Source organism: Muscardinus avellanarius (genome assembly GCF_963383645.1).
Source record: "Muscardinus avellanarius genome assembly, chromosome: 1".
In the NCBI taxonomy this organism is placed as follows: Eukaryota; Metazoa; Chordata; class Mammalia; order Rodentia; family Gliridae; genus Muscardinus; species Muscardinus avellanarius.
Window position 1 is genome coordinate 139502957 of NC_137786.1, and position 27985 is coordinate 139530941.

At 50.1% G+C, this 27985-nt stretch overlaps 1 protein-coding gene across 2 annotated transcripts in view; it reads right to left on the reverse strand.

Moving 5' to 3' along the window:
• Positions 1-27985, reverse strand: part of ZBTB16 (zinc finger and BTB domain containing 16) — a gene marked incomplete at both ends in the record, with an annotated part of 203159 nt that overhangs the window by 45653 nt on the left and 129521 nt on the right. The window contains one exon of one of the 2 annotated variants that reach the window (XM_080701260.1): positions 22699-22785. The exons of the other annotated variant lie outside the window; for it this stretch is intronic. Within the exon in view, the coding sequence (XP_080557386.1) occupies positions 22699-22785 (87 nt within the window). The remainder of the gene's footprint in view (positions 1-22698; positions 22786-27985) is intronic. 2 annotated transcript variants of the gene reach the window in all.

Sequence of the window (27985 nt, forward strand, 5' to 3'; positions counted from 1 at the left end):
TCAGCCTAGTTTATCTTGTTGACAGTAGCAGAGATAGGTAAGAGGTGATAATGTGCTGGATCTCTGTTAGCCCACCTCTCCTGCCTGCAGTCCCCAAACAACCTTTGGCTGTAGGGGGGCCTGGTCACCCAGTGATGAGTAAGGCACACTGGGCCTTATAGAAAAAAAATAAATAAATGGGATGGGGCGGAAACTAGGAAACAATTAAAATGATCTTCAAAGTCTACATTTATTGACAGGCCAGTAACAGATTGCAGAACAGCATGCCTCCTGTATAGCCCATTTGTATATAAAAGACAAAATAAAATAAAGATGGAACTGTAGGGGACGTGATTCTTTGCTTTACATGGATTTCCTGATTCCCCCACACTGAATGCACGTTCCCTGTGGGATGCCTGCGTGAGTCATTCAAAGGTCTATACTGTCCATGACCTGCCTTTGGCACCGTGACACCTTCGAGATGCGTGTTGGCGTCTTCTTTTTTGTGCTGGGGATTGAACCAAGGGGAATTCTACTTCTGAGCTCCACACCAGCCCCTTTTAAATTTCATTTTGAAACAGGGCCTTGCTAAGTTGATGAGAATCTCACTAAATTGCTGAGGCTGGCCTTGAACCTGCAATCCTTCTGCCTCCCAATTACTGGGATTAGAGGTATGTACCACAACACTTGGCTTCTCTTCTTGAGATCTACACAGAAGGCAACCGCCCAGTTTCCTTCTGACTTTGTGGATGTCAGACCCACTCAAAGACTTGACCTGATTGTTCTTAAAATAGAGGGAGGGGGAAAACAAAAAGGCATTTCTGCACCCATCTTACTTCCTGCTGCTTTCTGCTGAATAGAATGACCCCAAAGGGATACAGTCTCCTGCATTGTCTGAAGGGTCGCTATTATGCAAAGCGCTACCTTATCTAAATGGTCCCGGGACACAGCAAGTATAAGGAATCGGGCTGAGTCTATAAAAGCCAACAACACATTTGAAATTGTTCTTTTTTTAAATTTTAGTCGAGATATAATTCACATATCATAAAATTTATCCTATGAATGGTTCTTAATGAATTCACAAAGCTGAAAACTATCACCACTCCTAATTCCAGAATATTTTCATACCCATAAAAAGAAACTCCATACCCACTGGTAGTCAGTCATTCCTCACTCCCTCTTCTTCTCAGCCAGTGGCAATCAGTAATCTACTTTCTGTCCACAGATTTCCTTATTCTTACTTCACATAAATGAAATCATAAAATACGTGGCCTTTCCTGTCTGCCTTCCTTCACTCACCATGGTGTTTCAAAGGCTCATTCACGTCACAGCACATGGCAGTGCTTCCCTGCTTTTTATGGCTGAGTCATATTCCCCTTGCATAGATATTCCAGTTTTGCTTATCCATCCATTGGTTGATAGACAGTTGGGTAGTTTCCACTTTTTTGGCTATTATGAATGATGCTGTGATGTATATTCATGTATAAGTGTCTGTGTGGATGAATGTTTTCAATTTCCTTGGACTGCAAGTTGTTTAAAAATAAATTCTTCCTATTTGGTTGTCATCTGTCTCTCTTACACATTAAAAAAAAAAGCATAGGATGTTTAAAAGATAGTTTAAGACATCGAAGACACCCAGAATACTTGGGTTCCATAACTGATGGCTGCCTGTCTTGGGGCTTCAGTCTCATACTTACACTTCAATAGCATCCAGCCGCCCAGAACCCTGGGCTCCGCTGCACCCCACCCTTAGCCCACAGCCCCGCAGCCTGGTTCACCCTTTAGGCAGGAATCCACAGTGCAGCCTATGAAATATTTAAGCTGCTTTTCTAAATATATACATTATTTAGCCTACAGTCTATGAAATATTTACATTGTTTGTCCTCCTACCCCCAAATATCTGCATTATTTACATTATAGTTGGGGGAATACCAACCCGTGTTTTCTGACTTGTGCATCTTTTTCCTATTCTTTAGTGTCATTCGAGAATGCCAACAGTGAGTTTTCCTACACAAGTCACAGTGCAGACAAAACTATAGTCACGCTGTGACTTATGGGCCCCACGGCTTCCTAGAATTAGAGGGCTAGCCCCCATTATTTCTGGGGGAAAGTTCTGTATTCCAAGCTCAGTGCCCCCATTATTGTTGACATTTAATTGCTTCCATGGTCTCCCTACCCCCAGATGAGCTCACTTCCACTTGTCCCTAGCCTCCGTCACCACCCAGGCGTGACTTCAGTCCTCACTTGGGTATGATGAAACTCTCTCTTACTCCCCACTACCTCTGTCACACCCTTAGTGACCACGGCAACACAGGCCCATTCCAGGGTGTTGAATCCTCTATCTGGCATCTGTCTGTCCTAAGAGTGGAAAGTTGAGGCATCAGTCCATGTGGCTGAGATATAAATGTCCTTAATTCTTTCAAAGCCCATTTACTTGTACTTGTACCTTTTTATTTTCTTTTTAGAAACCCTCCTGCATAGAAAAGAATGAGACACAAAGTCAATACATTCTTCATTTATAAAGTAGCTTTATTTTATTTATTTTTTTCAGGTCTAGAGATGGAACCCAGGAACATTTGACCTCTGAGCTACACCCCTGCCCTATTTTTTATTCTTTGTTTTGAAACAGGGTCTCACTAAGTTGTGAAGGGCCTCACTAAGAACCTGAGGCTGTCCCCGAACCACGATCCTCTTGTCTCCGCCTCCCAAATGCTGGGATTAATAGCGTGCGCCACCATGCCTGGCCGGAGACTTTATTTTTAAATTTATGTAGGTGTGCATATATCCACAAATAATAATAATTATTCAAAAAGAGATAAAGTAAAATGTAAAACACCCTCTTCCATGTAATCCTATTTCTAAAGATAACTGTTAATAGGTATAAAGACATAGAACCTTATACAATGGCTTTTATTTTATTAAGTAGGATGGCACTATATAACTTACTTGCTTTAACCAGCCTTTATCATGCAAAACATCACAGAAACCCTTCCACATCGGGTACCATAATTAACAGATTCCTTACCTTTGGACGTTTAGGTCATTCTTGATGCTGTGTAATTACAAATAATGTTGCAATCAGCATCCCTGGGGGAAGTTTAAAAACCAGTCTTTGGTGCACAAAGGCCAAAGTTGGGGATGAAACACTGAAGGTTTCTGGGCCTCTGGTATACCGCAGTGGCCGGCCAGTGGCTGGCCCGACTGCCACAGGGGTCAGCGGTGGAAAGAAACGTTCTGCAAAAAACAACCCTGGGTCCAGCCCTGAAGCACCTGCCCCCTTAACTCCGAAACTGCCAATGAAACAGACAGAGTGTGAAGTCAACCTAGTTGTCTAATTCAGAAGAGGCCCCTTCTCCCCTCTCTCCCCGCCCCCACTCCCCCTGGGTACCTCTACTTACCCTGCCTCTGTTTTGAATCTCTAAAATAATGTGACAAGTTAATGATGGTACAATTATCTAAATGTTTAACAGACATGTTATCTAAGTGAGTCGGACTGAGATTCCATCCCGCTGACAATAAACATCAATGGTGGAGCAGAAAGCGATAGGCAAATTATAGCAAACCCTGCAATTTCAATGCTATTAAATTTGGAGGAATAACAGCCTTGAGGCCTGTAAACTCTGAATAAAATAGGCCCTTGTGTTTGTCCAACTATTAAATCAAAATGCTACCAACATCCTAGAAAAAACAAGGCGATTTATGGCTTTTCAAGTTTCAGTTACACATGGGTTTTTATTAACTCCTTTCTGTCACTGGGCAGCGGTGGGAACACTAGGGAGATACGTTGGTGAGGAAAGCAGAGGAACAGGAAATGGCATGGGAAGGGACCGAGGAGAAGCTTGGGGGGCTGAGATGGGCCAGGGGCCGGGCAGGTGGGCACTGAGGCTGCTGACCGGGGCTGTGATGTGGGGACACTTTTGAAAGGGAAGGGGTGACAATTTAGGATAGGAACAGGAAGGACAACTGGAGCCTTACAAGTCCCTTCAGATTGACCATTGGGAGCCCATCTGAATACCAGTTCTGCCAACCCCAGTCAGAGTATTTAAACTGCCCTAACCTGCAGCGCCCCGTCAGCAGCAGTGGGGGAAGCCTGCCTCTTAGTGTAGTCAGGCGACTCTGCTGGGCTCTATATAAATATATCTACAGAGCTCACACAGATCAGGCCCCAAAGCCTAGTCCCAAAAGATGAATTATATCACTCTCTTCAAATTTCTAGAGCAATTGTGTGTGGGGGGCTGGGGAGAGTTTCTGGGGATTGAACCCACATGGGTGCTCTACCACTGAGCTATACTCCAGCCCTTTTTCTTTTTCTTTTATTTTTGAAACAGGGTCTCACTAAATTACTGCAAGTCAGCCTCAAAGTTCCTCCTGTCTCAGGCGCCCAAGTACTGGGATTACAGGCATGGGCCACTGCAACCAGTTTCTAGAGATGTTTTTAGAAGGTGAAGGTTCTTCATCTTTAATGCCCTCTCTGGACACTATATCTACTTAATACATAGCTATGAAATAAGCTTAGAAATAAAGTAAAGGAAATATCTGTCTATAGCTGAGCGATAGGACTGCAGACCTCCAGAAATGAGCATGGTGAGCATATGCTATCCCACATTCAATCATTTTACTTGTATTTCAGTTATGTTACATGTATTGTTTTATTGCATCCTTACAATAATCATCGTGTGTGTGTGTGTGTGTGTGTGTGTGTGTGTATGTGTGTGTGTGTGTGTGTTACTGGGGAATCGAACCCAGGGGCATTTTACACTCCCAGCTCTATTTTATTCCTTTTTTTTTTTTTTGGTGGTACTGGGGTTCCTGGAAGCCCTTCTACCTCTGGGATACACTCCCACAGGTTACACTCCCAGACCTATTTTTTAACTTTTTTATTTGGAAACAGAGTCTCTTAAGCCAGCGAGGCTGGCTTCGAATCAGCACGATTCTCCTGTCTCCACCTCCCAAGCGCGGGGATTACAAGCGTGCACCACCATGCCCGGCTCTATTTTATTCTTTATTTTGAAAGAGGGTCTCACCAAGTTGTGGAGGGCCTCACTAAGTAGCTGAGGCTGGCCTTGAACTTTCATTCCTCCTGTCTCAGCCTCCCAAGTACTGGGATTACAAGCCTGCACCACCATGCCTGGCTGGCTGATAATCATCTATTATTAATTTTAGCTTGCAAATGTGAAAACCGGGGCCGACAAAAATGTAGACCATCCATACAAGGTTTGAATCTTAGGTTGTACTCGGAATCACGCAACCCCTTTCTTGTCCAGTTCCCACACCCTACATTTGAGAGAGGCAGAGAAAGGGGGCAAGTAGCTCTATGTCATAAAGTAGATCCATGACAAAGCCAGGATAAGAACTTGGTTCTCTTTTCTTCTAATTCATTAGGATTTTCATATACCATGTTACCTCCTGTACTATCTCCCCCGTCCTCCACCAACAATGTTCAACATCACTTCTGCTATGGTAAGAGGTTGGCGGAGGACAGGGATGGACGACGTCCTGCTGGCTACCGTATCCCTGGCACGAAGTGGGTGGTGCGCAAGATGAGTGCTGAGTGAAGGAGCTCCAACCTTTTCTAACCCGAGCCTGTCTTGGTCAGTTCTCTTTCTCCAGTCCCCAGATAACCAAGCACCACTAATCCCCTCGGAACACTGCCCAACACAGCAATGCTGTGAAAGTAGGGGGCTGATAAACAGGTGAAGCCAAAGGACTTTCAAGGCAGCAAAACTACTGTGTATGATACTATTATGGTGGATACCTGTCATTCTCCACGCATCCAAACCCACAGAATATACAGCAGCAAGTGGGAACCAGGGAGTCAGGTACAGTCGCACACACCTGTAATCCCAGCTACTCAGGAGCCTGAGGCAAAAGGATTGCAGGTTTGCGGCTATGGGCAACTTAGCAAAACCAAAAGAAAACTGGTTTTTCAAAAAGGGTTGGGGATGTAACTCAGTGGTAGAGTGCCCTTGGGTTCAATATCCAGTATTTAAAAAAAGAAAAAGAAAAAATATTGGAGTCTGGTTGATAATGATGTTGTGATTGTAGCTAACACAGCACAGTGGTGTAGGGTGTTGGTATACTGTGAGAACAGGGGTTATATGGGAAGTCTCTATACCTTCCATTCTGTTGCAAACCTAAATCTGCTTTAGCTGGACATGGTGGTACATACCTGAAATCCCAGTACTTGGGAAGCTGAGACAAGGAGGATAGCAGGTTGAAGGTCAGCCTTCAGCAACTTAATAAGAGCTTGCTTCAAAGTAATAAATAAAAAGCTGGGCGTGGTGGCACATGCTTGTAATCCCAGTACTTGGGAGGCTGAGACAGGAGGATCACCGTTTCAAAGCCAGCTTCAGAAACTTGGGAGGCCCTCTGCAATTTAGTGAGACCCTGTTTCAAAATAAAGAATTAAAATAGGGCTGAGGATGTAGCTCAGAGGTAGAATTCCTCTGGATTCAATCCCCAGTACTGAAAAAGAAAAGAAAAGAGAAGAGAAGAGAAGAGAAGAGAAGAGAAGAGAAGAGAAGAGAAGAGAAGAGAGAAAGAGAGAAAGAAAGAAAGAAAGAAAGAAAGAAAGAAAGAAAGAAAGAAAGAAAGGGCTGGGGGTGTAGCTTGGAGGTAGAATGCCCCTGTAATCAATCCTTAGTAACCAACACACACACACACACACACACACACACACACACACACACCTTTAAAAAATAAAACTTACTAATTGAAAAACAGTATCAAGGGGGTCCTTCTAGAAGGGGGTTATAGGGGCCCTAGGAGTCAACTGTGGAGGAGAAGCAGGCTTGTTTGGGCCAGCAGGTGACAGCTGGGTTGTCCTTCCCCCTCCACAGCAAGCAGCTCCAACAGAGCAAGAGCCCTGTGCTTGGAAAATAAAACTCTATATTAGGCATCAAACATGCCTTTATAGTAACAGCATGAAATTAGGTCAAGAGTAAATCTATGCTGGGCACTGACTGTACAAACAGCAGCATATGACCCTCCCTTCCTAAGTGCCTATGACGTCGCCGCCATTCTCGGCTCGGGCTTTCTCGTGTTAAATTCCTTGGCACACCATGTGAAATGCTATACAAATCACCTCTGATATTTATAAAAGTCAAATGCTATTATGCTTTCAATGGGGAGGTCACGCCAACCTGCATGGTGTCCGCATGTCCACCTGATGACTCTCTCTTTCCTCCACCCCGAGCAGGGGCCTGAGGCTCACTCTTCTTTTTTATTCATGCTACATTTTAGAAAGATTAAATTATTTCTCATTGGCTGCCTTCTCCCCTCCCCACCTCCTTTGGGGCAGGCATTGGAGAAGGTGCCAGAACATTTGCTGGGTTTCCTATTGCCGCAGGACTAGAGCTGGCCACCTTGTCACACCTCCTGGATGCCCAGCCTGCCATTCCTGTTGAGCCCACCAGAGTGTCCTCCAAACAGGCTCCAGGAGAAGCCAGCATCCAACACCAAGTTAGATATCCAGTTCGCCTTCAGAAGGGATAGTCATGAAGCTGAGAGTATTCATGTACCTCCTAGTCTCCTTCACCCCCAAAAAGGGAGTGCCTGATGGGCATGGTGTGCCCACTCTCCATTCTCTACCAGAGATAATAGTAGAGTCCGTGGCATGGCCCCACTGCCCGCTGTGCCAGTGGCCTCTGCACCATGAGACCTGTTTGCAGCCAACACCAAGTCCTCAAGAACCTTAACCTTTCCTATGACACAGGAACGTGACATCTAAGCAACTTTTTCTAGGCCAGCCAACAAAAGTTCTAATTCTGTAGTGAGATTAGAGAGAACACTGGGTTGAAAGTAAGAACCTGTGGGTCCTAATTGTAGTTTGGATTGTTTGTTCTTTGGTGGACCCCATTTTTCATATACAAACTTTGGCCCTTGGTCTGCACATCAGATTGGATGTTCAGGCCCTGGGGCGAGGAAAGGAAACATTAGAACAGGGGTTCCGGGGAGCATGAGCCTGAGATGCACATTCTAGCTCTGGCCTTTCTGGAACACAAATTGGTGCTCCTAAACCATTCTGAGCCTCAGTTTTACTTTGTCAAGTAGGACCACCTTTCATCCTACCTTTTCTTCATAGGAGGAAGAGAAAAAGGAGGAGGAGGAAGAGGAGGAGGAGGAGGAGGAGTAAGAAAGAGTCAGACAAAAGATGGCTAAGGTCATTCCTAGGTTTTGCCTCCATACCCCCAGGGTGCTGAACTAGACCTCAGACTTGCCTCAGAGCAATTCTGCTCTTTCCTCCAACTCCAGCTTGCTCCAGCAGGTCCAGCAAAGACCTGGGAGAAAAAAATGTCTGCCTTTTAGTACTGTAGTGAAGATTTTAATAAAGTCATAGCTCACAAGTATCCAAGAGAGTCTAGCTAATGGATTATCTATATCCAAGGTGAGTTCAACTTACATACTCGTTTCTTTCACAGCTCTATATCTTTAGGAAGGCAAGGACCATGTTTTGGCAACCATTATGTATTGGGCCCTCAAATCACTTGGCACATCACAAGTACTTAAACACTCAAGGAATAAGTAAACAAAGGAACAACAGTACAAACCAGCTACACAGGCTATTCTGATCCACAACAGACTAAGTCACTAACATGGCAGGCCTGCTGGAGCAGGTTGGGGTTAGAGAAGAGAGCAGAATTGCTCTGAGGCAAGTCTAAGGTCTAGTTCAAACTAGTTACATGGGCCTATGGAGGCTAAACCTAAGAATAACCTTCTCCATCTTTCATCTGTCTTTTGGCCTTTTTGTATTACTGGGAGAAAAGTGGGATGAGATGAAAGGTCCTATTTGAAGAAGGTCAAAGATCCAGGATATCCAGGTTCCTGGAGAGAGCACATGTGGGACCTCACCAGGAAATTCAGCACTCCTTAGTCCTTGAGGCCACCATGGAGGCTTCACCTAAGATGTGGCAGGGGATGTGCACCATGCTTCTGAGGACGGGTCCACTGCTTAATTCTCATCCCAGTTCTTCATGTGTCTGACCTAAACTTACATATTACTAGTTTGAATGCTGGCAGAAAGGGGCACCTCTGGGAAGCTTGGACATTCCAGGTCCAAAGAGGTTGCTGAAAGTATGGACCTTCATTCTGCCCTTACATCGCTGCAGTTAGATGGCCTCAGTGGCTGTAAGCTTGATGAGACATCAGAAATATCCTCTGGGCCAGAGGATACACACAGGGATCCTGAAAGCCCCCACCTTTGCCTTGGAAAAGCAACTAGACACCCACCATCAGAAATTGCCCTTCCTCTCTCACCTACCCAATGAAAGGGGAAATGGCCCTTCATCTCTCAAGAAGACCGTGATAACGCAGTGATAGCAACCACCACCGACAACTCCTGGTAGCACACTCTATGCAGAGCCTATGTTGAGTGCTTTACATGAATTCCCCAGCTAAATCCTATAACACCCCACACACAATGTGCACCACCATTGTACCGATGTTGCAGGAGCACACCAAGGCTTCGAGAAGTTAATAGCTGCCCAAGATCATAAAACGTGTAAGTGATGGGGCTGCAGCTTGCACACAGACACCGCATCCCAAGTCCTGGGTCACTGTGCACTGATATCCCGAATGCCGCACTCCGACTTCAGGCTCCATAGGGTCCTTCTTCTTTGCAGACTATAACACAGGCCTGAGCCACCGTGAGGGCCTGCATTTGTCTAGAAAGCAAAGCCCTCCACAGGTCATCCTACCCGTTCCCCAGTCTCCGGGCATGTCTGTTCTCCCAAAGCATTCATTCTCACTTCTCCTGCTCCTTGTCTCTGGTCCACAGAAACCAGACTGAGTTCTCTATATATGGACTGAAAGGGTTGCAGCTCACCCTCATGGCCTCCTCCCATCTTCTGAAGACTGCCCCAACCCCCATCCTTGAGCTCAGCAGCCAGAGTATCTCCTCTGCCCTCTAATTAACACCACCCATCCCGTCTGCTGCCCCCCAGGCCTCTTCAAGTCCCGAATGGGAATGTACAGTGGCTTGAACAACATTATGATTTGTAAAATCCCCTCCTAATTAGTTTGACTTTGAATAAAGAGGGTAATTATTTTTAAATTTATTAACTGCTGCCTGGCCGGAGAAGTTTCCAGATCAGATGACATGGAGAAGCTATTTCTGTTCAGTGATTCAGCAGTTTATATTACTGATCGGTCATTAAAACCTCTGGCACAAAACCACTTGTGTTTCCCGAGCCAAGATAGTGTCCATGTGTCAAATTTCAAACCCAGAGTATTAATTAAGCCATTAATGGTATTTATCAGTTTATCTGGACTTAAAGAACTACTTACTAATTTAAGACATTCCCGATATAGCTCCCAAGAGGTAGGGGTGTACTACACACGAGTGTGCAAGCATGTGTCTTCTCACTCTTATTTTACCGAACAGTGTAAAAAAACTTCTGATGTGTAAATGAAGCGCAGGCATCTCGGGGAGCTGCCTAGCTGTTAATTCCTCCCTGCTCTGCAACCCAAACATTTTGGAAGCAGCAGTGTTTTGCAATATGTATTTGTCATAATATAAAAGGTGTAAAATGATCTCTGTTTATCTCCTCAAAGTCTTCGCTGTACCAAAACAGAAAGCTGCGATGTGACAACAAAGCCCGAGCCGGGCGCAGCCGTAAGCACGGCCTCCCTGAGCACCGCAAAGTCTGGCGGAGGCGGCAAGGAGGGGTCACACACGGTGGCACAAAAGCCGGGCTCGGTGTGGTCAAAGGGGCGAGAAGCAAAGTTGCCTTATTTTTTCTGGCTTGGCTGTGTTGGAATCGCACCTACTTTCGACTTAATCCACTTTTCAGTTTCAAGAATATCCGGAAGACATAATCGCCCACGCTCCACCATGTCACAGGTTCCCTCTACTCACTGCCCGCCTGGTGGCCTCGGGCACAGAAACAGATCCAATCAATCTGGAGAAGCTGTGTGCCGCCACAGGAGGAGGAGGTGGGCACAGGGAGTCGGGAACGCTTAGACAGATAAGTGGGTTGTGGGGATCTCAGACAGGGCCAGGAGCTCGATGGCTCTGAACCACTCTCGCTGACTACTCAGCCCAGGAACCCAGGGCCAACATCCGGGCCATGTGCAGAAAGCTGAAGGGGAGAGGGGAGAGCATGGAAGTTGGAGGAGAGGCTCTCCACTTCCTAGTGTGCAGCTTCTAGACCTCCACCTACCTCCTCATCTGTAAAATGGGTATGATAAAGTATTTTATAAGTGGATATCGGAAACACCCAGTGGCGTGAGCATTTTCTCCTCTCCCCAGTCCCTGCTTCTCCTCTCTGCTTCTCCTCCCTGCCGTCTCGCTGGCTCTCCACCAGCCCCTGTCACCCTGTACTTGGCTGGTCCCTTTCCAGTAGCTTTAGTGTTGTCTTGAGCGATCCCTGTGATCCGGCCTCTCCCTTCTCCTGGGTCCCATTTCCTAAAACAGAGTTGGCAAGTACATTTCATGTTGAGTTCTTTGAGTTAGGGGAGGCTGTGGATCCATCTGGGCTCAGCGGGAAGTAGCACCAGGAGTGATGAAGAATTTCTGCCACTTGTCAGAAGGTGGGAGTGGCACATGGGCAGCCTTGCTGAAACCCTACATGGAGAGCGCGGCTGCTGCTGTATCTACCCGCAGCCCCAGCGCAGGGCCCGCGCCACACCAGTACATGGCTGTGTGTACAGATGGAGGGACTTGTCCCTGCCCACTCCAAGCTGGCGGGGGCCTGGCTTAAGGCTCCACCTTGGCTCCTCGCCTCTGAAGTGGACTCAACTTCTTCACTCCGCAACTTTGCAAGGGCTCAGCTCACCACATCATATCGGAGCAAGCTGCACAGGGTGCATTCTACTTCAACATAAGCAGGGATACTAGACAGCTTATTTTTCTCTGGCAGGGGCCTGCTCCTCCATTAGAGGGGCTCTATCCACAAGGTCTTTGGGAAAACAAAGTTTATAGACCACGACCCTCACATCCCCAGCTTTCTTCAAGAACAAGCGGTGTGGCTGGATTGTGCCCGCAGCCTTTCCCGTGAGTGGCCAGCATGTAGAGGTGCTCAGTGTGTGTCCGAGGTCCGCTTGGAACGACCTGCGCAGATGCTCACCTCTCAGGACTCAGTTTCCCCAGACACTGGCTGAGAGGGTGACTTGCCCCCAACCCTTGCAAATTTAATTTAGATAAAGATAAGTCCCCTCGGCATCCTCCAGGTATTAATTTCCGAAGTGGAATTCTTGTTTCCCTGTGGTCTGGCAATAAGAGAATGAATGGCAGGGCCCCTGGGAGACTTCCCCTGGCTTTCAAGACAACCAGATCTGGAAACCTAGGCAAAATAACCTGCCAGGAAGAAGTCAACCACAATAGCAGCTCACCTGTGAACTCTTCTCCCATCCTCAAGGCAGAGCAGCCCAGGCCAAAGCCTGACAGCAGTGTTAGTATATTGCAAGGTGGTATGACTAGTATTTAAAAATATAAATGACCATAATTATACCAGCAGTGGACTGGTCTTCCTTCTTCTGCTCCAGGGCTGGTGATAGCTTGCTTCTAAGACAACCACCATTGATTCCTCTTTTCTACAAGTCTGTGTATACATGGAGCAGGGGAGTCTAGGCTTCCACCACCTAAGTCTGGGGTTGACCTGTCATGACTCTGGTGAGTGAATATAGCTGAAGTGAGGCCATGAGTTTCTAGAGTTACTTTCCCAGATTTTTTTTTTTTTTTTGAGATTAAATCCAGAAACATTCTGCCTCTGAGTTATACCCCTATCCTTTTGACATTTTTATTTTGAATCAGGGCCTCACTAAGTTACTTTGAACTGCTGGTCTTAAATCTGTGATCCTCCTGACTCAGGTTCCCAAGTACTGGGATTACAAGTATCACCACTGCTCCTGGCTTGTTTTCTCAGCTTTTAAGAGCGTGGATAGTATCTTGTTCCTGACTCCTGGACCCTTGAGTTGTCATCTAAAAAGACCCAGCTACTCTGCTATAGAGACTGTGGGAAGGAGCTCTGAGTCAAATTTATTTTGTTTCATTAATTAATTAATTAATTAATTCCTTTATTTATTGTGGTACTGGGGATGGAACCCAAGGGCTTTCTACCTTTGAGCTACACCCTCAGCCCGATTTTTTTATTCTTTATTTTGAAACAGGGTCTCACTAAGTTGCAGAGGGCCTCACTAAGTAGCTGAGGCTGGCGGCAAACCCCAATCCTCCTGTCTCAGCCTCCCAAGTACTGAGATTACAAGCGTGCGCCACCACTCCCGGATCCTGAGTCAGATATTTGAGTAAAGCCATTGTGGATATCGGCCCAGGAGAGTCTTGAGACAATGTCAGCTTCAGCCACCACCTGATGAGGGACCCCAAGTGAAAACCACCCAGCTGAACCTACTCAGCTCAAAGACCTGTCAGAGACAGACTTTTGTTTTAAGCTGCTGTTAAGAGTGGTTTGTACACAGCAACCAAGAGCTGAAATACTCCCCGTGATCAATTCCCAACACAGGTACCAGGGCGCTCTTTTAAACACAGGGCGCTCTTTTAAACACGTAAGTCATGTCATTAACCTACCTAAGTCCTCCAATGGTACTGGGGGCGTAGATCAGTGGTACAGCTCAGATTTAGCAAGTGCAAGACTCTGGGCATAATCTCCAGCACCAAAAAAAGAAAAAATAATCTTCCAAGGAACTCCTTTTTTCTCTTTTCTATAAATGTTTATGTGTGTGTGTGTGTGGATAGATAGATAGATAGATAGATAGATGAGTATTTATGTATATTATGTCTCAGTGAAGCTGCATGTATTTGAGAGAAAGGTGTGTGGCACTTGAAAAGAATATATATGTATATATAAATATATTTGTATATGTACGCACACACATACCCTCATATATAAATATATTTATATATTTATACTAATAAATATAAGTATATACTTATTTACATACAAGTATATATTTATATATTCATATAAATAAATATACATATATTTATATAAATATATTTGTATACTCTGGGCCCCTGCCGAAAGGCGCGTGGCACGCCGGACCCCTGGAGAAACCGGACCCAGTAAGACGCTGGGTTCTGGGCGGGGGTCGCGGGCTGGGCACGCCAGATGGGGCCCTGGTCGCGGGACTCTGGGCCCCTGCCGAACTGCGCGTAGCACGCCAGACCCCTGGAGAAACCAGACCCAGTAAGACGCTGGGTTCCGGGCAGGGGTCGCGGGCTGGGCACGCCAGATGGGGCCCGGGTCGCGGGACTCTGGGCCCCAGGCAGAACTGCGAGTAGCACGCCAGACCCCTGGAGAAACCAGGCCCAGTAAGACGCTGGGTTCTGGGCAGGGGTTGCGCGGGGCGCACAAAAGCCGGGTCCCGGGTCGCGGGACTCTGGGCCCCTGCCGAAAGGCGCGTAGCACGCCAGACCCCTGGAGAAACCGAACCCAGTAAGACGCTGGGTTCTGGGCGGGGGTCGCGGGCTGGGCACGCCAGATGGGGCCCTGGTCGTGGGACTCTGGGCCCCTGCCGAACTGCGCGTAGCACGCCAGACCCCTGGAGAAACCAGACCCAGTAAGACGCTGGGTTCTGGGCAGGGGTCATGGGCTGGGCACGCCAGATGGGGCCCTGGTCGCGGGACTCTGGGCCCCAGGTCAAACTGCGAGTAGCACGCCAGACCCCTGGAGAAACAAGGCCCAGTAAGACGCTGGGTTCTGGGCGGGGGTCTAGCACAGGGCACGCCAGCTGGGGCCCGGATCGCGGGACTCTGGGTCCCGGCCGAACTGCGAGTAGCACGCCAGACCCCTGGAGAAACCGGGCCCAGAACAGAAAAAGATAAAGAAAAATATCGGAGAGGTGGTAAGAAAGCCGTTATGGATGCCAGGACACTGGAGATGCAGACAAAACTTATCTAAATGCGCTGGAACTTATGGAAAAATTTGCCGTGAAAGAGGACTGCTATTTCTCTATATTGTTAAGAATCTCAGACATCACATATAAGGAGAGAGTTTAGCGGAGACCAAGGAGAAATGCGGTGTTGAAAGAGTTCTTCGCGATGGTGGTGGAGACTTGTATTCAGGAGAAGCAGAAACCGGATCTTACCAACTTTATTTTTTTGGAGAAATTACACTAAATGTCGAATGCTACCATCACGCATGCTTAGGAACACTGGACAACTTTCAGAGTGGAAAAAGAGCCTGGGAAGGATTTGAAACGGTGGAGGCAGTGACAATGCCAGTGGCCAATATTCGGGGGAGGCAGAGATCTGATACATTACAACTGGAACCTTTGAAATAATAACCACAGAGACAGTGATCGGAACCTGCTGAGGGGTTAGGCGGGCGCCGGGGCCAGTGGCCGACATCGGAGCTTGCTGTGAGGCAAGGCCACTACTGAGGCCTCCGTGGCCGGGATTGGAACCTGCAGAGGGGTTAGACCGATGCTGGGGCCAGCGAGGCCGGCATTGGAGCCTGCCATGATGCAAGGCTTGTGCTAGGGCCTCCGAGGTCGGGTCCGGAACTTGCTGAGGGGTTAGGCCGGTGCTGGGGTCAGCGAGGCCGGCATCAGAGCCTGCCGTGAGGCAAGGCCAGTGTTGGGGCCCCCGAGGACGGGACCGGAGCCTGCTGAGGGGTTAGGCCGGTGCTGGGGCCAGCGAGGCTGGCATCAGAGCCTGCCATGAGGCAAGGCCGGTACTTGGGCCTCCGAGGCCAGGATAAGAGCCTGCCGAGGGGTTAGGCCGGTGCTGGGGCCTCCGAGGCCATGATAAGAGCCTGCTGAGGGATTAGGCCGGTGCTGGGGCCAGCGAGGCCGGCATCGGAGCCTGCCTTGAGGCATGACCAGTGCTGGGGCCTCCAAGGCCGGGATCGTTGACTGCCGAGGGGTTAGGCCGCTGCTGGGGCCAGTGAGGCCGGCATCGGAGCCTGCCGTGAGGCATGACCAGTGCTGGGGCCTCTGAGGCCGGGATTGGAGCCTGCCGAGGGGTTAGGCCGCTGCTGGGGCCAGTGAGGCCGGCATCGGAGCCTGCCGTGAGGCAAGGCCGGTACTGGGGCCTCTGAGGCCGGGATCGGAGCCTGCCGAGGGGTTAGGCCGCTGCTGGGGCCAGTGAGGCCGGCATCGGAGCCTGCCGTGAGGCAAGGCCGGTACTGGGGCCTCCGAGGCCAGGATAAGAGCCTGCTGAGGGGTTAGGCCGGTGCTGGGGCCAGCGAGGCCGGCATCGGAGCCTGCCTTGAGGCAAGGCCGGTACTGGGGCCTCGAGGCCAGGATAAGAGCCTGCCGAGGGATTAGGCCAGTGCTGGGGCCAGCGAGGCCGGCATCGGAGCCTGCCGTGAGGCAAGGCCGGTACTGGGGCCTCCGAGGCCAGGATAAGAGCTTGCCAAGGGGTTAGGCCGGTGCTGGGGCCAACGAGGCCGGCAGCGGAGCCTGCCGTGAGGCATGACCAGTGCTGGGGCCTCCGAGGCCGGGATCGGAGCATGCCGAGGGGTTAGGCCGGTGCTGGGGCCAGCGAGGCCGGCATCGGAGCCTGCTGTGAGGCAAGGCCGGTACTGGGGCCTCCGAGGCCAGGATAAGAGTCTGCCAAGGGGTTAGGCCGGTACTGGGGCCAGCGAGGCCGGCATCGGAGCCTGCCTTGAGGCATGACCAGTGCTGGGGCCTCCGAGGCCGGGATCGGAGCCTGCCGAGGGGTTAGGCCGCTGCTGGGGCCAGCGAGGCCGGCATCGGAGCCTGCCGTGAGGCAAGGCCGGTACTGGGGCCTCTGAGGCCGGGATCGGAGCCTGCCGAGAGGTTAGGCCGCTGCTGTGGCCAGTGAGGCCGGCATCGGAGCCTGCCGTGAGGCAAGGCCGGTACTGGGGCCTCTAGGCCAGGATAAGAGCCTGCCGAGGGGTTAGGCCGGTGCTGGGGCCAACGAGGCCGGCATCGGAGCCTGCCGTGAGGCAAGGCCGGTACTGGGGCCTCCGAGGCCAGGACAAGAGCTTGCCGAGGGGTTAGGCCGGTGCTGGGGCCAACAAGGCCGGCAGCGGAGCCTGCCGTGAGGCATGACCAGTGCTAAGGCCTCCGAGGCCGGGATCGGAGCATGCCGAGGGGTTAGGCCGGTGCTGGGGCCAGCGAGGCCGGCATCGGAGCCTGCCGTGAGGCAAGGCCGGTACTGGGGCCTCCGAGGCCAGGATAAGAGCCTGCCAAGGGGTTAGGCCGGTGCTGGGGCCAGCGAGGCCGGCATCGGAGCCTGCCTTGAGGCATGACCAGTGCTGGGGCCTACGAGGCCGGGATCGGAGCCTGCCGAGGGGTTAGGCCGCTGCTGGGGCTAGCGAGGCCGGCATCGGAGCCTGCCGTGAGGCAAGGCCGGTACTGGGGCCTCCGAGGCCAGGATAAGAGCCTGCTGAGGGGTTAGGCCGGTGCTGGGGCCAGCGAGGCCGGCATCGGAGCCTGCCTTGAGGCAAGGCCGGTACTGGGGCCTCGAGGCCAGGATAAGAGCCTGCCGAGGGATTAGGCCGGTGCTGGGGCCAGCGAGGCCGGCATCGGAGCCTGCCGTGAGGCAAGGCCGGTACTGGGGCCTCCGAGTTTAGGATAAGAGCTTGCCGAGGGGTTAGGCCGGTGCTGGGGCCAACGAGGCCGGCAGCATAGCCTGCCGTGAGGCATGACCAGTGCTGGGGCCTCCGAGGCCGGGATCGGAGCATGCCGAGGGGTTAGGCCGGTGCTGGGGCCAGCGAAGCCGGCATCGGAGCCTGCCGTGAGGCAAGGCCGGTACTGGGGCCTCCGAGGCCAGGATAAGAGTCTGCCAAGGGGTTAGGCCGGTGCTGGGGCCAGCGAGGCCGGCATCGGAGCCTGCCTTGAGGCATGACCAGTGCTGGGGCCTCCGAGGCCGGGATCGGAGCCTGCCGAGGGGTTAGGCCACTGCTGGGGCCAGCGAGGCCGGCATCGGAGCCTGCTGTGAGGCAAGGCCGGTACTGGGGCCTCTGAGGCCGGGATCGGAGCCTGCCGAGAGGTTAGGCCGCTGCTGTGGCCAGTGAGGCCGGCATCGGAGCCTGCCGTGAGGCAAGGCCGGTACTGGGGCCTCGAGGCCAGGATAAGAGCCTGCCGAGGGGTTAGGCCGGTGCTGGGGCCAGCGAGGCCGGCATCGGAGCCTGCCGTGAGGCAAGGCCGGTACTGGGGCCTCCGAGGCCAGGATAAGAGCCTGCCAAGGGGTTAGGCCGGTGCTGGGGCCAGCGAGGCCGGCATCGGAGCCTGCCTTGAGGCATGACCAGTGCTGGGGCCTCCGAGGCCGGGATCTTGGCCTGCCGAGGGGTTAGGCCGCTGCTGGGGCTAGCGAGGCCGGCATCGGAGCCTGCCGTGAGGCAAGGCCGGTACTGGGGCCTCCGAGGCCAGGATAAGAGCCTGCTGAGGGGTTAGGCCGGTGCTGGGGCCAGCGAGGCCGGCATCGGAGCCTGCCTTGAGGCAAGGCTGGTACTGGGGCCTCCGAGGCCAGGATAAGAGCTTGCCGAGGGGTTAGGCCGGTGCTGGGGCCAACAAGGCCGGCAGCGGAGCCTGCCGTGAGGCATGACCAGTGCTAGGGCCTCCGAGGCCGGGATCGGAGCATGCCGAGGGGTTAGGCTGGTGCTGGGGCCAGCGAGGCCGGCATCGGAGCCTGCCGTGAGGCAAGGCCGGTACTGGGGCCTCCGAGGCCAGGATAAGAGCCTGCCAAGGCGTTAGGCCGGTGCTGGGGCCAGCGAGGCCGGCATCGGAGCCTGCCTTGAGGCATGACCAGTGCTGGGGCCTCCGAGGCCGGGATCGGAGCCGGCCGAGGGGTTAGGCCACTGCTGGGGCCAGCGAGGCCGGCATCGGAGCCTGCCGTGAGGCAAGGCCGGTACTGGGGCCTCCGAGACCAGGACAAGAGTCTGCCGAGGGGTTAGGCCGGTGCTGGGGCCAGCGAGGCCGGCATCGGAGCCTGCCTTGAGGCATGACCAGTGCTGGGGCCTCTGAGGCCGGGATCGGAGCCTGCCGAGGGGTTAGGCCGCTGCTGGGGCCAGCGAGGCCGGCATCGGAGCCTGCCTTGAGGCAAGGCCGGTACTGGGGCCTCTGAGGCCGGGATCGGAGCATGCCGAGGGGTTAGGCCACTGCTGGGGCCAGTGAGGCCGGCATCGGAGCCTGCCGTGAGGCAAGGCCGGTACTGGGGCCTCCGAGGCCAGGATAAGAGCCTGCTGAGGGGTTAGGCTGGTGCTGGGGCCAGCGAGGCCAGCATCGGAGCCTGCCTTGAGGCAAGGCCGGTACTGGGGCCTCGAGGCCAGGATAAGAGCCTGCCGAGGGGTTAGGCCGGTGCTGGGGCCAGTGAGGCCGGCATCGGAGCCTGCCGTGAGGCATTACCAGTGTTGGGGCCTCCGAGGCCGGGACTGGAATCCTGCCAAGGGGTTAGACTGGTGCAGGGGCCAATGGCCAGCATCGGAGCCTGGCGTGAGGCAAGTTCACTCCTGCGGCCTCCAAGGTCGGGACCAAAGCCAGCTTAGGGGTTTGACCGGTTCAGGGGCCAGCGAGACCAGAACTGGGTCCTCCCATGAGGCAAGGCCGCTGCGTGAGCCAGCGAGGTCTGGATAAGTCCACTGAGTAGCCAGGCCACTACTGGGACCATCAAGAGTGGGATTGGTACTTGCAACGCAGCATGCACAGAGAAATATCGCAGAAAATATAAATCAGACGCTTCTCTTAATCAGCAATAACTAGGAGGAAACGGGCAACAGGAAGAGGTTGAGCTATAGAAAGGGCCCTATAGTGAAGCAACTAATGTGACCAATCAGAGGGTATGTAATACTGGAGGACGGAGCCTCTTTAAAATGCAGGAGGTACATAAACAAATGTATCAAAGTAAATCACCAAAGAAGTGTGGGATGGAGGGAGGGGGAGGGAATGGGACGGGGGCTGGAGGAGGGCTAATTGGATGATGTGTGCTTGTATATCCTCTCAAGTCTTGTACTCCAATGTGATTGATATATGACTACAATGCACCAATTTAAAAAATAAATTAATTAAAAAAATATATTTGTATATGTATGCACATACATACACTCATACAGCTTTACTGCGATAAGATATAGATACCATGTAATATGCAATTCATACTTTTGAAGTGTACAGTTCAATGGATTTTCATGTGTTCAGAGTTGTGCAGCCATCCTACAGTAAATTTCAGAACATTTTTATTACCCCCAAAAGGAACCAGAGTCAACTCCTCATTTGTCTCCAGTACCCTTAGCCTCTGGCACCTAATTTTACTTTAGGTCTGTACAATTTGCCTATTCTGGACATTTCAAATAAATGGGAACGTAAAGCATGTGGCCTTTGTGTCTGGCTCCTCTCACAGAGCATGCTTTTAAGCTTCAGCCAGGTTGTAGCATGTGTCAGTATTTAGCTCCTTTTCACAGCCAAATTATATTCTATTGCATGGATATACCACATTTTGTTTGTTCATTTACCTGCTGATGACATTGGATGTTTCTGATCTTGTGTTATTATGCATAATACCGCTATGCACATTCCTGGCCAAGTTTCTGTGTGGACGCGTTTGCATTTTTCTTGGAGAACAGGTAGGAATGGAATTGCTGTGTCATATGGTAACTCTATGTTTAACTTTTGGAGAACTGCCAGGCTCTTCTCCAAAGAGGCTGTACCATTTTTCATCCCCACCAGCAACATGCGAAAGTTCTAATTTTTCCACATTCTCAACGACACTGGCTACTCTCCGTATTTCATGATAGCCACATCTAGTGGGTGTGAAGTGGCGTCTCTGGTTCTGACTCGCATCTGCCTGACGGCTAACTATGTGAAGCATCTCACATGTGCTCACATGTCTTTGGAGGGATGCCTATTCAGTTTTTTCGCCCATTCTTTAATTTGGTTATTTATATTTTTATTTTTGCATCATAAGAGCTCCAGACAAATGACTTATAAATATTATCTCCTCCTCCAACAGACTTTTTACACATGCAAAATAAAACCCAGATTCTCTATTAGGGCTGAGAGACCTGCCTAATTTCTACTCTCATCCGCCATCTCACTCCCTGCTCTCTGCCATGTTGTGTCAGGTACAACCAGCCTCGGGGCTTTGCACGTGCACCCTCTGCCCAGGCAGGCTTCCCAGAAATCTCAGTGGCTCAACTTCCTCAGTTTCAGACTCTGCTCAGACATCACCTTCTCAAGAGCCCTTCCTGACCATTTTATCCCTAATACTGCTTTGCTCCCTATCATTTTCTACCCCTTATTCTGCTTTATTTTTTGATAATAGAGCTTATTATACTTTGACATGATACTGTACACATATTTGCTAATACTATTTCCCAATTAGAGTATCAGCTCTGTGAAGAATATTGTCTGCCCTGTATATTTAGGTCTTAAATGTCCGCACAGTGCCAGGCACACTGGAGGAACTCAATAAATATTTTTTAAATTAAATAAATCTCCTACTGGTTATTTTATTTATTTATTTACTTACTTACTTACTCACTTACTTACTTATTTTTGCAGTACTGCAGATGGAACTCAGGGGCATTCTACCTCTGAGCTATACCCCAAGCCCTATTTTTTATTCTTTATTTTTGAAAAAAGGTCTCACTTAGTTGCGATGGGCCTCAGTATTTGGGAGGCTGAAACAGGAGGATCATGGTTCACAACCAGCCTCAGCTACTTAGTAAGGCCCTTTGCAACTCAGTGAGACCCTGTTTCAAAATAAAGAATGGAAAATAGGGCTGGGAGTGCAGCTCAGAGGTAGAATGCCCAATCCCTAGTACTGCAAAAAAAAAAAAAAGGAAAAAAGAAAAAAAAAAAGTAGCTGAGGCTGTCTGCAAACCGGGATTCTCCTGTCTCAGCTTCCCAAATGCTGGGATTACAAGTGTGCACCACCACACCCAGCTCCTACTGTTTACTGAATGCTCACTTTCAGCCAAACACTGTAAACCACTTCAAATTAAAATAGCCCCACAACAACCTTCTGCTATGAGATAGATACTATTATTATCCCACTTTTCTAATGAATGAGGAAACCCATATTAGGAGAGCTTAAGTAATTTATTCCTGATTCCACAGGTAAGAGGTGGTAATCAGAGCTCTGCATGACAGAGCTCTACCACACTTGCCCCACTGCAGACTTTAGCAAGTCTCTTTCCCTCCTTTGGGGCTCAGTTTCAATGCAATGGAGCAGCCTCCTAGCTCACAGGATCCCTGAAAGATTGGCCGAGAGGGATCCTGTAAAGCATTGAGAAGATGGCCTGGCACACTGTGAACAGTAAATAAATGTGAGTTCCTGTGGCACCCGTGACAAAGACAACGACGATGACGACAACCCTGATGACAAGGAGGAATGACACTGATGTTATAAAATCAATCCTTTCAAAGCAAATAAAGCTGTTATCATCATTAAAATTGTTCAAATACTCCTTTGTGTACAGACGGATGTCTTTCAGGTGATGGTTCAACCACTGCAGAAAAAGGACCAGCCCATTGTGGCCAAACGAGGGCTAAGAGTTTCCTGACCACTGCTGAGGGGAATGGGGATGCTTCAGTAACATCCCACACTTCTAAGGCCTCAGTGAAAGGCCTCTGTGAAGAGGAGACCTCAGTGGCCTGTAACAGCAGAGATCTTGGTCTCATCCAAGATGGCTGTGTTCATGGGGCACTAGCTAATTCCCAGCAGGCCAGTCCCACAGGCAGGAGTAGCTGCATATGGCAGAAGCCCATCCTCACAGTGACCGCTGGAAATTCCATTTGCTCAGAAAAGAATGCCACCAAGTTTCTTTATATCCATGTGCTATCATGGTAACTCACCAGTGTGGGTCTGCCTGTGCGTCTCCAGGGCATCCTCCTTCGAGAACTGCGCGCCGCACTGATCACAGACAAAGGCTTTGGCACCCGCTGCAAGAAAGAAGAGGAGGTTACTGTTAGAGCAACAGTCCATGGGTGGGAAGGTCCTAGGTCAAACCCGTGCAGGTGGACACTGGGGGCAGGCTGGACACCTACGAGGATCCAGAGCCAAGAGTACTCCATGGTCCTGCCAGACAGCCCAGACCCAACTCTAATAGGTGACCCCAAGTAAATTCCAGAAGTCCTCACATAGGGCTCTCCCAGAAAAGAGAAACACAAGCAGCAAAATTAGGATTAAGGAAGGTGGGGTCCGGGTGAGATGTGCCCTGAGGAAGGAGCATTCTGAAGGACCAGTGAGGAGTGAATAGGAGTAAATGAAATAAAAAAGGGAAAATGTGCTCAAAAGGTATAAGGTGCCTGCTGATGCACCTGTACTTGGATGTCCACAGGGACCTCTGACTCACCAGGTCCAAAATTAACTCACTGTCTACCCAGCCACCACCTGCACCTCATCACTTAACAGCCCTGGAGGGGCTGGCCAGTGTGTTGAGGATGGAGCCCCATGACTCACAGAGTACTCCTGGGTATGCTCGCCTTTTCCTGCCTCATCTCCCACATTCTCTAGCCGTGTGAACGACACTGGCTCCCTGGAGAAGCCGGCTTCTCCTCCTCAGTGCTGCATTATTCCGTGTGTCCTCTGCCTCTGATATCCTCCACCTTCCCTTTGGGGTAGCTGGAGTTCCTATTCATCATCTATGCCTCAGCTTCGATACCTGTGCTCTCACATCTGGAAAAGTGCCCCTTCCTTCTGCTCCCATAGCCCACTGTATGTTCCAGATCACAGCCCTTGCCACATATCATCCTGGGCGCCTGTGCACCACAACCTCCCACTACACTGCAAGCTCCCTGATGGAGACCATGCCATCTTGTGCACAGCTGCATCTGCCTAGCACATGGTGAGAGCCCAGGACTGCACATACTTGTGGAATAAACAAAACAATTCAGCCAACCCAATTTAACACATTTTCTTACATCCATTATTTATAAAGATCAAAGCAACAATGTCACCAGGTCAAGGTAAAGGCCTCCAAGGCTCTGATATTTTACCTTGTCCAGGGGTCACCTGTCTCAAGTCTTGGAATTTTTCCTTCAAAATATCTTGAAGGGATCTCTCCTCCATGCTTGTGGGGAACCACTGCTCTCCCAGGTGCTTGCTGCACCATGCTCAGAGCACCGCAAGACTTAGGCTTGGCTGTCATACCACCAGCCACCCTCTCATCCACCCAGCAGACTTAGTTCCTTCAAGGCCACTTGGTTTCCTCACTTTGCCTTAGTCAAGAGGATACAGTGGCCTGCAATTTGTACTGATTCTCTAGTCTTCAACTTGGTTTCAAGGCCTTCCATAACCTGATCCAGTGAGCTGAACAACTTTACAGGTGGGCTGTCCCCACGGTTTTCTCTGGCACTGCTTGATCTCTGTGCTTGGGCACTGCCCAGACCAGAGTTGTTTCGTTCTATTCCAGCCCCATTTCATTTTCAAAAGCAGAATATACATGAGCCAAGCTGTATACTCCAATCCCACTACCCACCCCTTCCCAAGCTGCTACTTTGTGCGTTCCTTTTAACATTTTTGAACACTTCTTCAAGAGTGTCTGTGTATTTAACTATGCTTTAGAGCTTCATTGGAGGCAAAGCTATTTTTACACATAGCTATAGCCCCTAGAGCTATTTCAAACCATCTTGGATTTCCCAAGGCTTTACCATACACCAGGCATGAGGCATGATGCTAAGTACTTAATATACATCATGTAATTTAATCCCATCAACCATTTAAGGTATATACTGCCATTGCCCCCATTTATCAACAAGTAAACAAGCTCAGAGAGAGTAGATACTTTGCCTACTCAGTGAGTGATAGTTGAGGTGGATTCAAATGTAGGCGGCCTGACTTCAGGACTTTTACTCTTAATCCCCGTACCTTCAGCCTCCTTAGAGTTCCATCTCCTAAGATGAATTATGTATAAGAAGGTATGACCTGGGCTCTTTCCCATATCACACACACACGCACACATGCATACGCATACACACACACACACACACACACACACACACACACACAGGAATCTAGTTTACCCAATTATTATAATTAGGATATAAAATGTCCCCCCAAAGCTCATGTGTTGAAAGTATGTCCTCAATGCAGCAAGGTTCAGAGATGGGGCACAACTGGAGAAGGTGGGTCTTTGCAGGTGTGGCCTTGAGGGCTATGTATCTTCATGGGCTCCTCCTTTCTCTCTCTCTCTCTCTCTCTCTCTCTCTCTCTCTCTCTCTCTCTCTCCCTCTCTCCCTCCCTCCCTCCCTCCCCCCTCCCCTTCCGTCCTCCATGATAGAGAGCAGTGTCCCTCTGCCACACACCCTGCTGCCACCACTGCCACTACCACCATGCCTTGTGGCCAACACCATGGACTGAAACCTCTGAAATCATGATCCCCAATAAAAACTTCCCCCTCTGAGTTGTTCCTGTCAGGTATTTTGGTCACAGCAATGAGAAAGTTGACTAAAACACCATTTTACATGTCAGGGCTTTGTATATCTTTTTACAAGAAGTTAAAAACCCTCTGCCTTGGAGTATTAGCATATTCTTAAGGTATTTAACTCAAAATACAAAGTTTTAAACACGAAGGAATGGTTTTGGGGAGTGAGAAGTATGAGTAATCTAGAGTCTGAGGACATTGTTCTTGTCTGTCTGGTTGATACTGATACTCCAAGAGATGAGCGGGGTATACTCTAGTGGGTGCTCAATCAATCATAATAAAGAAGTGAGGTAAAGCACCCCAAGAGATATGGAATCACTTTTCCTGAAGAGAGTTAAAAATAAATATTGTCATTTGTCTTAGGTGGCTGGGGTTGAATACCGGGGTTGCATTTCACCTGGAGGCAGGGAGAATTCCATGGTGACCTCTGGGTGTCCCTTCCAGCTGAGGATATCCTCAGGCCAAGCACCTGGTACATGGCTTTCAGAGCTTGGAAAAAGAGAGCCAAGGAAATTTCTACCGGGGATGATGGCAAAGCAGTGTCTGTGTGTTCACCGAGGTGGCAGATGGGAGCACTTTCATCCATTTACACAGAAAATGTAGAAAGTACCTGCAAGAGCAGAGCAGGCCTGGGTGGGGAAGCCCCATCTTGATCACAACCAGCAAATGCCCTAGTTCTAAATCATTAGCCATCAATGATTTTCTGTGGATCTGTAAGGGATCTGATTTTAATTGCATTTCTTTCTTTGGTTCTATCTGTTCTCATGGCTCCCTCTAAAAGACTGACTGGCAGGGGAGGGTTCCTCGTGGGCTTGGCCATCATGTTGCAGTCCCGCGATCGAGCGAGGAGCTGCCGGCACCACAGGCTTCTAAGGGATGTGGTGTAGAGGGGTTCTTAGAAATAGCCAGCAATGTGGGCTGTAGTGGCGTCTCACTTTCCTGACCGAGAAGCAGAGAAAGGAGGGCAGGTAGGAAGCGAAGGGCGGAGGTACACCATCAGGCGAGTTCCGATGAAGATAAAAGACACGCCTCATCTAGTAAAGGTCACTGGCTTGCTCCAACCCTGACCACATCTGGTTGCCTTCAATGTCCTCCCCACTCCACCTTGCTTGCTGAAGTCATGAACTGAGCTCAGCATGTGAAAGTCCCTGTCCTGGGGGACTCCGGGTAAGGCTCCTCATTACATGCGGACACTGCAGAAATCAGCTCCTGCTGCGGGCCCCATTCATGAAGCCCCAGTACTCCTCCCATCCCCAACCCCCAAACTCTCCAGGGTGATCCACAGCAGACAGGCAGTTCCATCCACAGGAGAGCCGAGCAGAGCACGCCAGACGAAATCCGCTCTCCCAAGGAGGCTTGTGCCTTTAAATTGCCTCTGTAATGGCTGGCTCAGAGGCAGAAATATTTGGCAGCCCTGAAATTAAAAGTGATAAATTTCCTCGCCAAGCTTTGATCGATAATAGAGGCCTCATCTGTTAATCAATAAGACAGTCTCTGCCTGTTTACTGTGCATATGCTGCTCACTGCTGCCTTCAGTATGATGTCAGGTTTGCATTCAAAGCAACTCAAGTGTGTATAAACCACATGGCTATTCCTAAAATGCTTTGAGGTGACATCATTCCGCCCCTAATACATTTATAAAGCACTGAGGGAGGGGCGTGGGGGAGAGGAGGAGGTCATGCCAGCTGAACACGATGGGTGCAGCTGGACCTAGCAGCAGCATCACCACCACCCCAGCCCCAAAATTCCCTGGAGCTCATCCTGGAGCAGGGAGAAACCCAGGCACACAGCTCAGAAATGGACATGAGCACCATATCCTTCCTACACACAGAGGCTGGTTTCTGGATACCCATTAAGTATATGTTGAGAGGTGGAGTACAGTAAGTAAACAAAGGAGATGAAATCTCTGCCCTCATAGAGATTACATTCAAGGGAGGGAGGCAGGTTTTTTTTTTTTTTTTTTTTTTAAGTGAGTCAATATACAATAGGCCAGTGATGTTAAGTGGTAAGAGAAATTCATTAAGGGGAAAGGGCTAGAGTGCTGGGGTGCTGTTCTTCACAGGGAGGTCTGGGAAGTGGAGCCTGATGAGCGGGCCTCTGAGTTCAGAGCAGGAGGAGAGACAGAAAGAAGCAACCCTATTACATGGGAAAGTTCACAGCAAGCAAAGCAAGGGCAAGGAGGCCGGTGAGGGGCAGGGCAGGGAGGGGTGAGAGGGAGGGCACGCGAGGGATGGGGACACTGAATAAGAGGGAAAGAGGCGTGGCAGCACACGCTTGGAATCCCAGTCCTTGGGACACTGAAACAGGAAGATCACAGGTTTGAGGCCAGCCCTGGCAGCTTAGAGAGGCCCTCAACAACTTAGCAAGACCCTATTTCAAAATAAAAAATAAAAAGGCCGAGGGCGTGGCTCTGCTGGGTGTGTATGATCCTGGGTTCAATCCCTTGTACCATAAACATAAAATAATTAGTTAATTATAAATAAATAGTAGAGAACAAATGGCAGGGAGACAACATGAGGTAGCCTGTGCACAGATCTCAGTGAGCCAAGGAAGAGAACAGGACCAAAAGTCAGGATAACTGTGTCCTATTCATCAGTGTCCTGTTCATCAGTGTCCACTTTCTTCCACCAGCCTTCTCGGTGAAGCAGGCAGATGTGTTCATCCCATTTTACAGACTGGGAAACAGATTCATCGAGGTGTGACAATGCGTGTGGCAT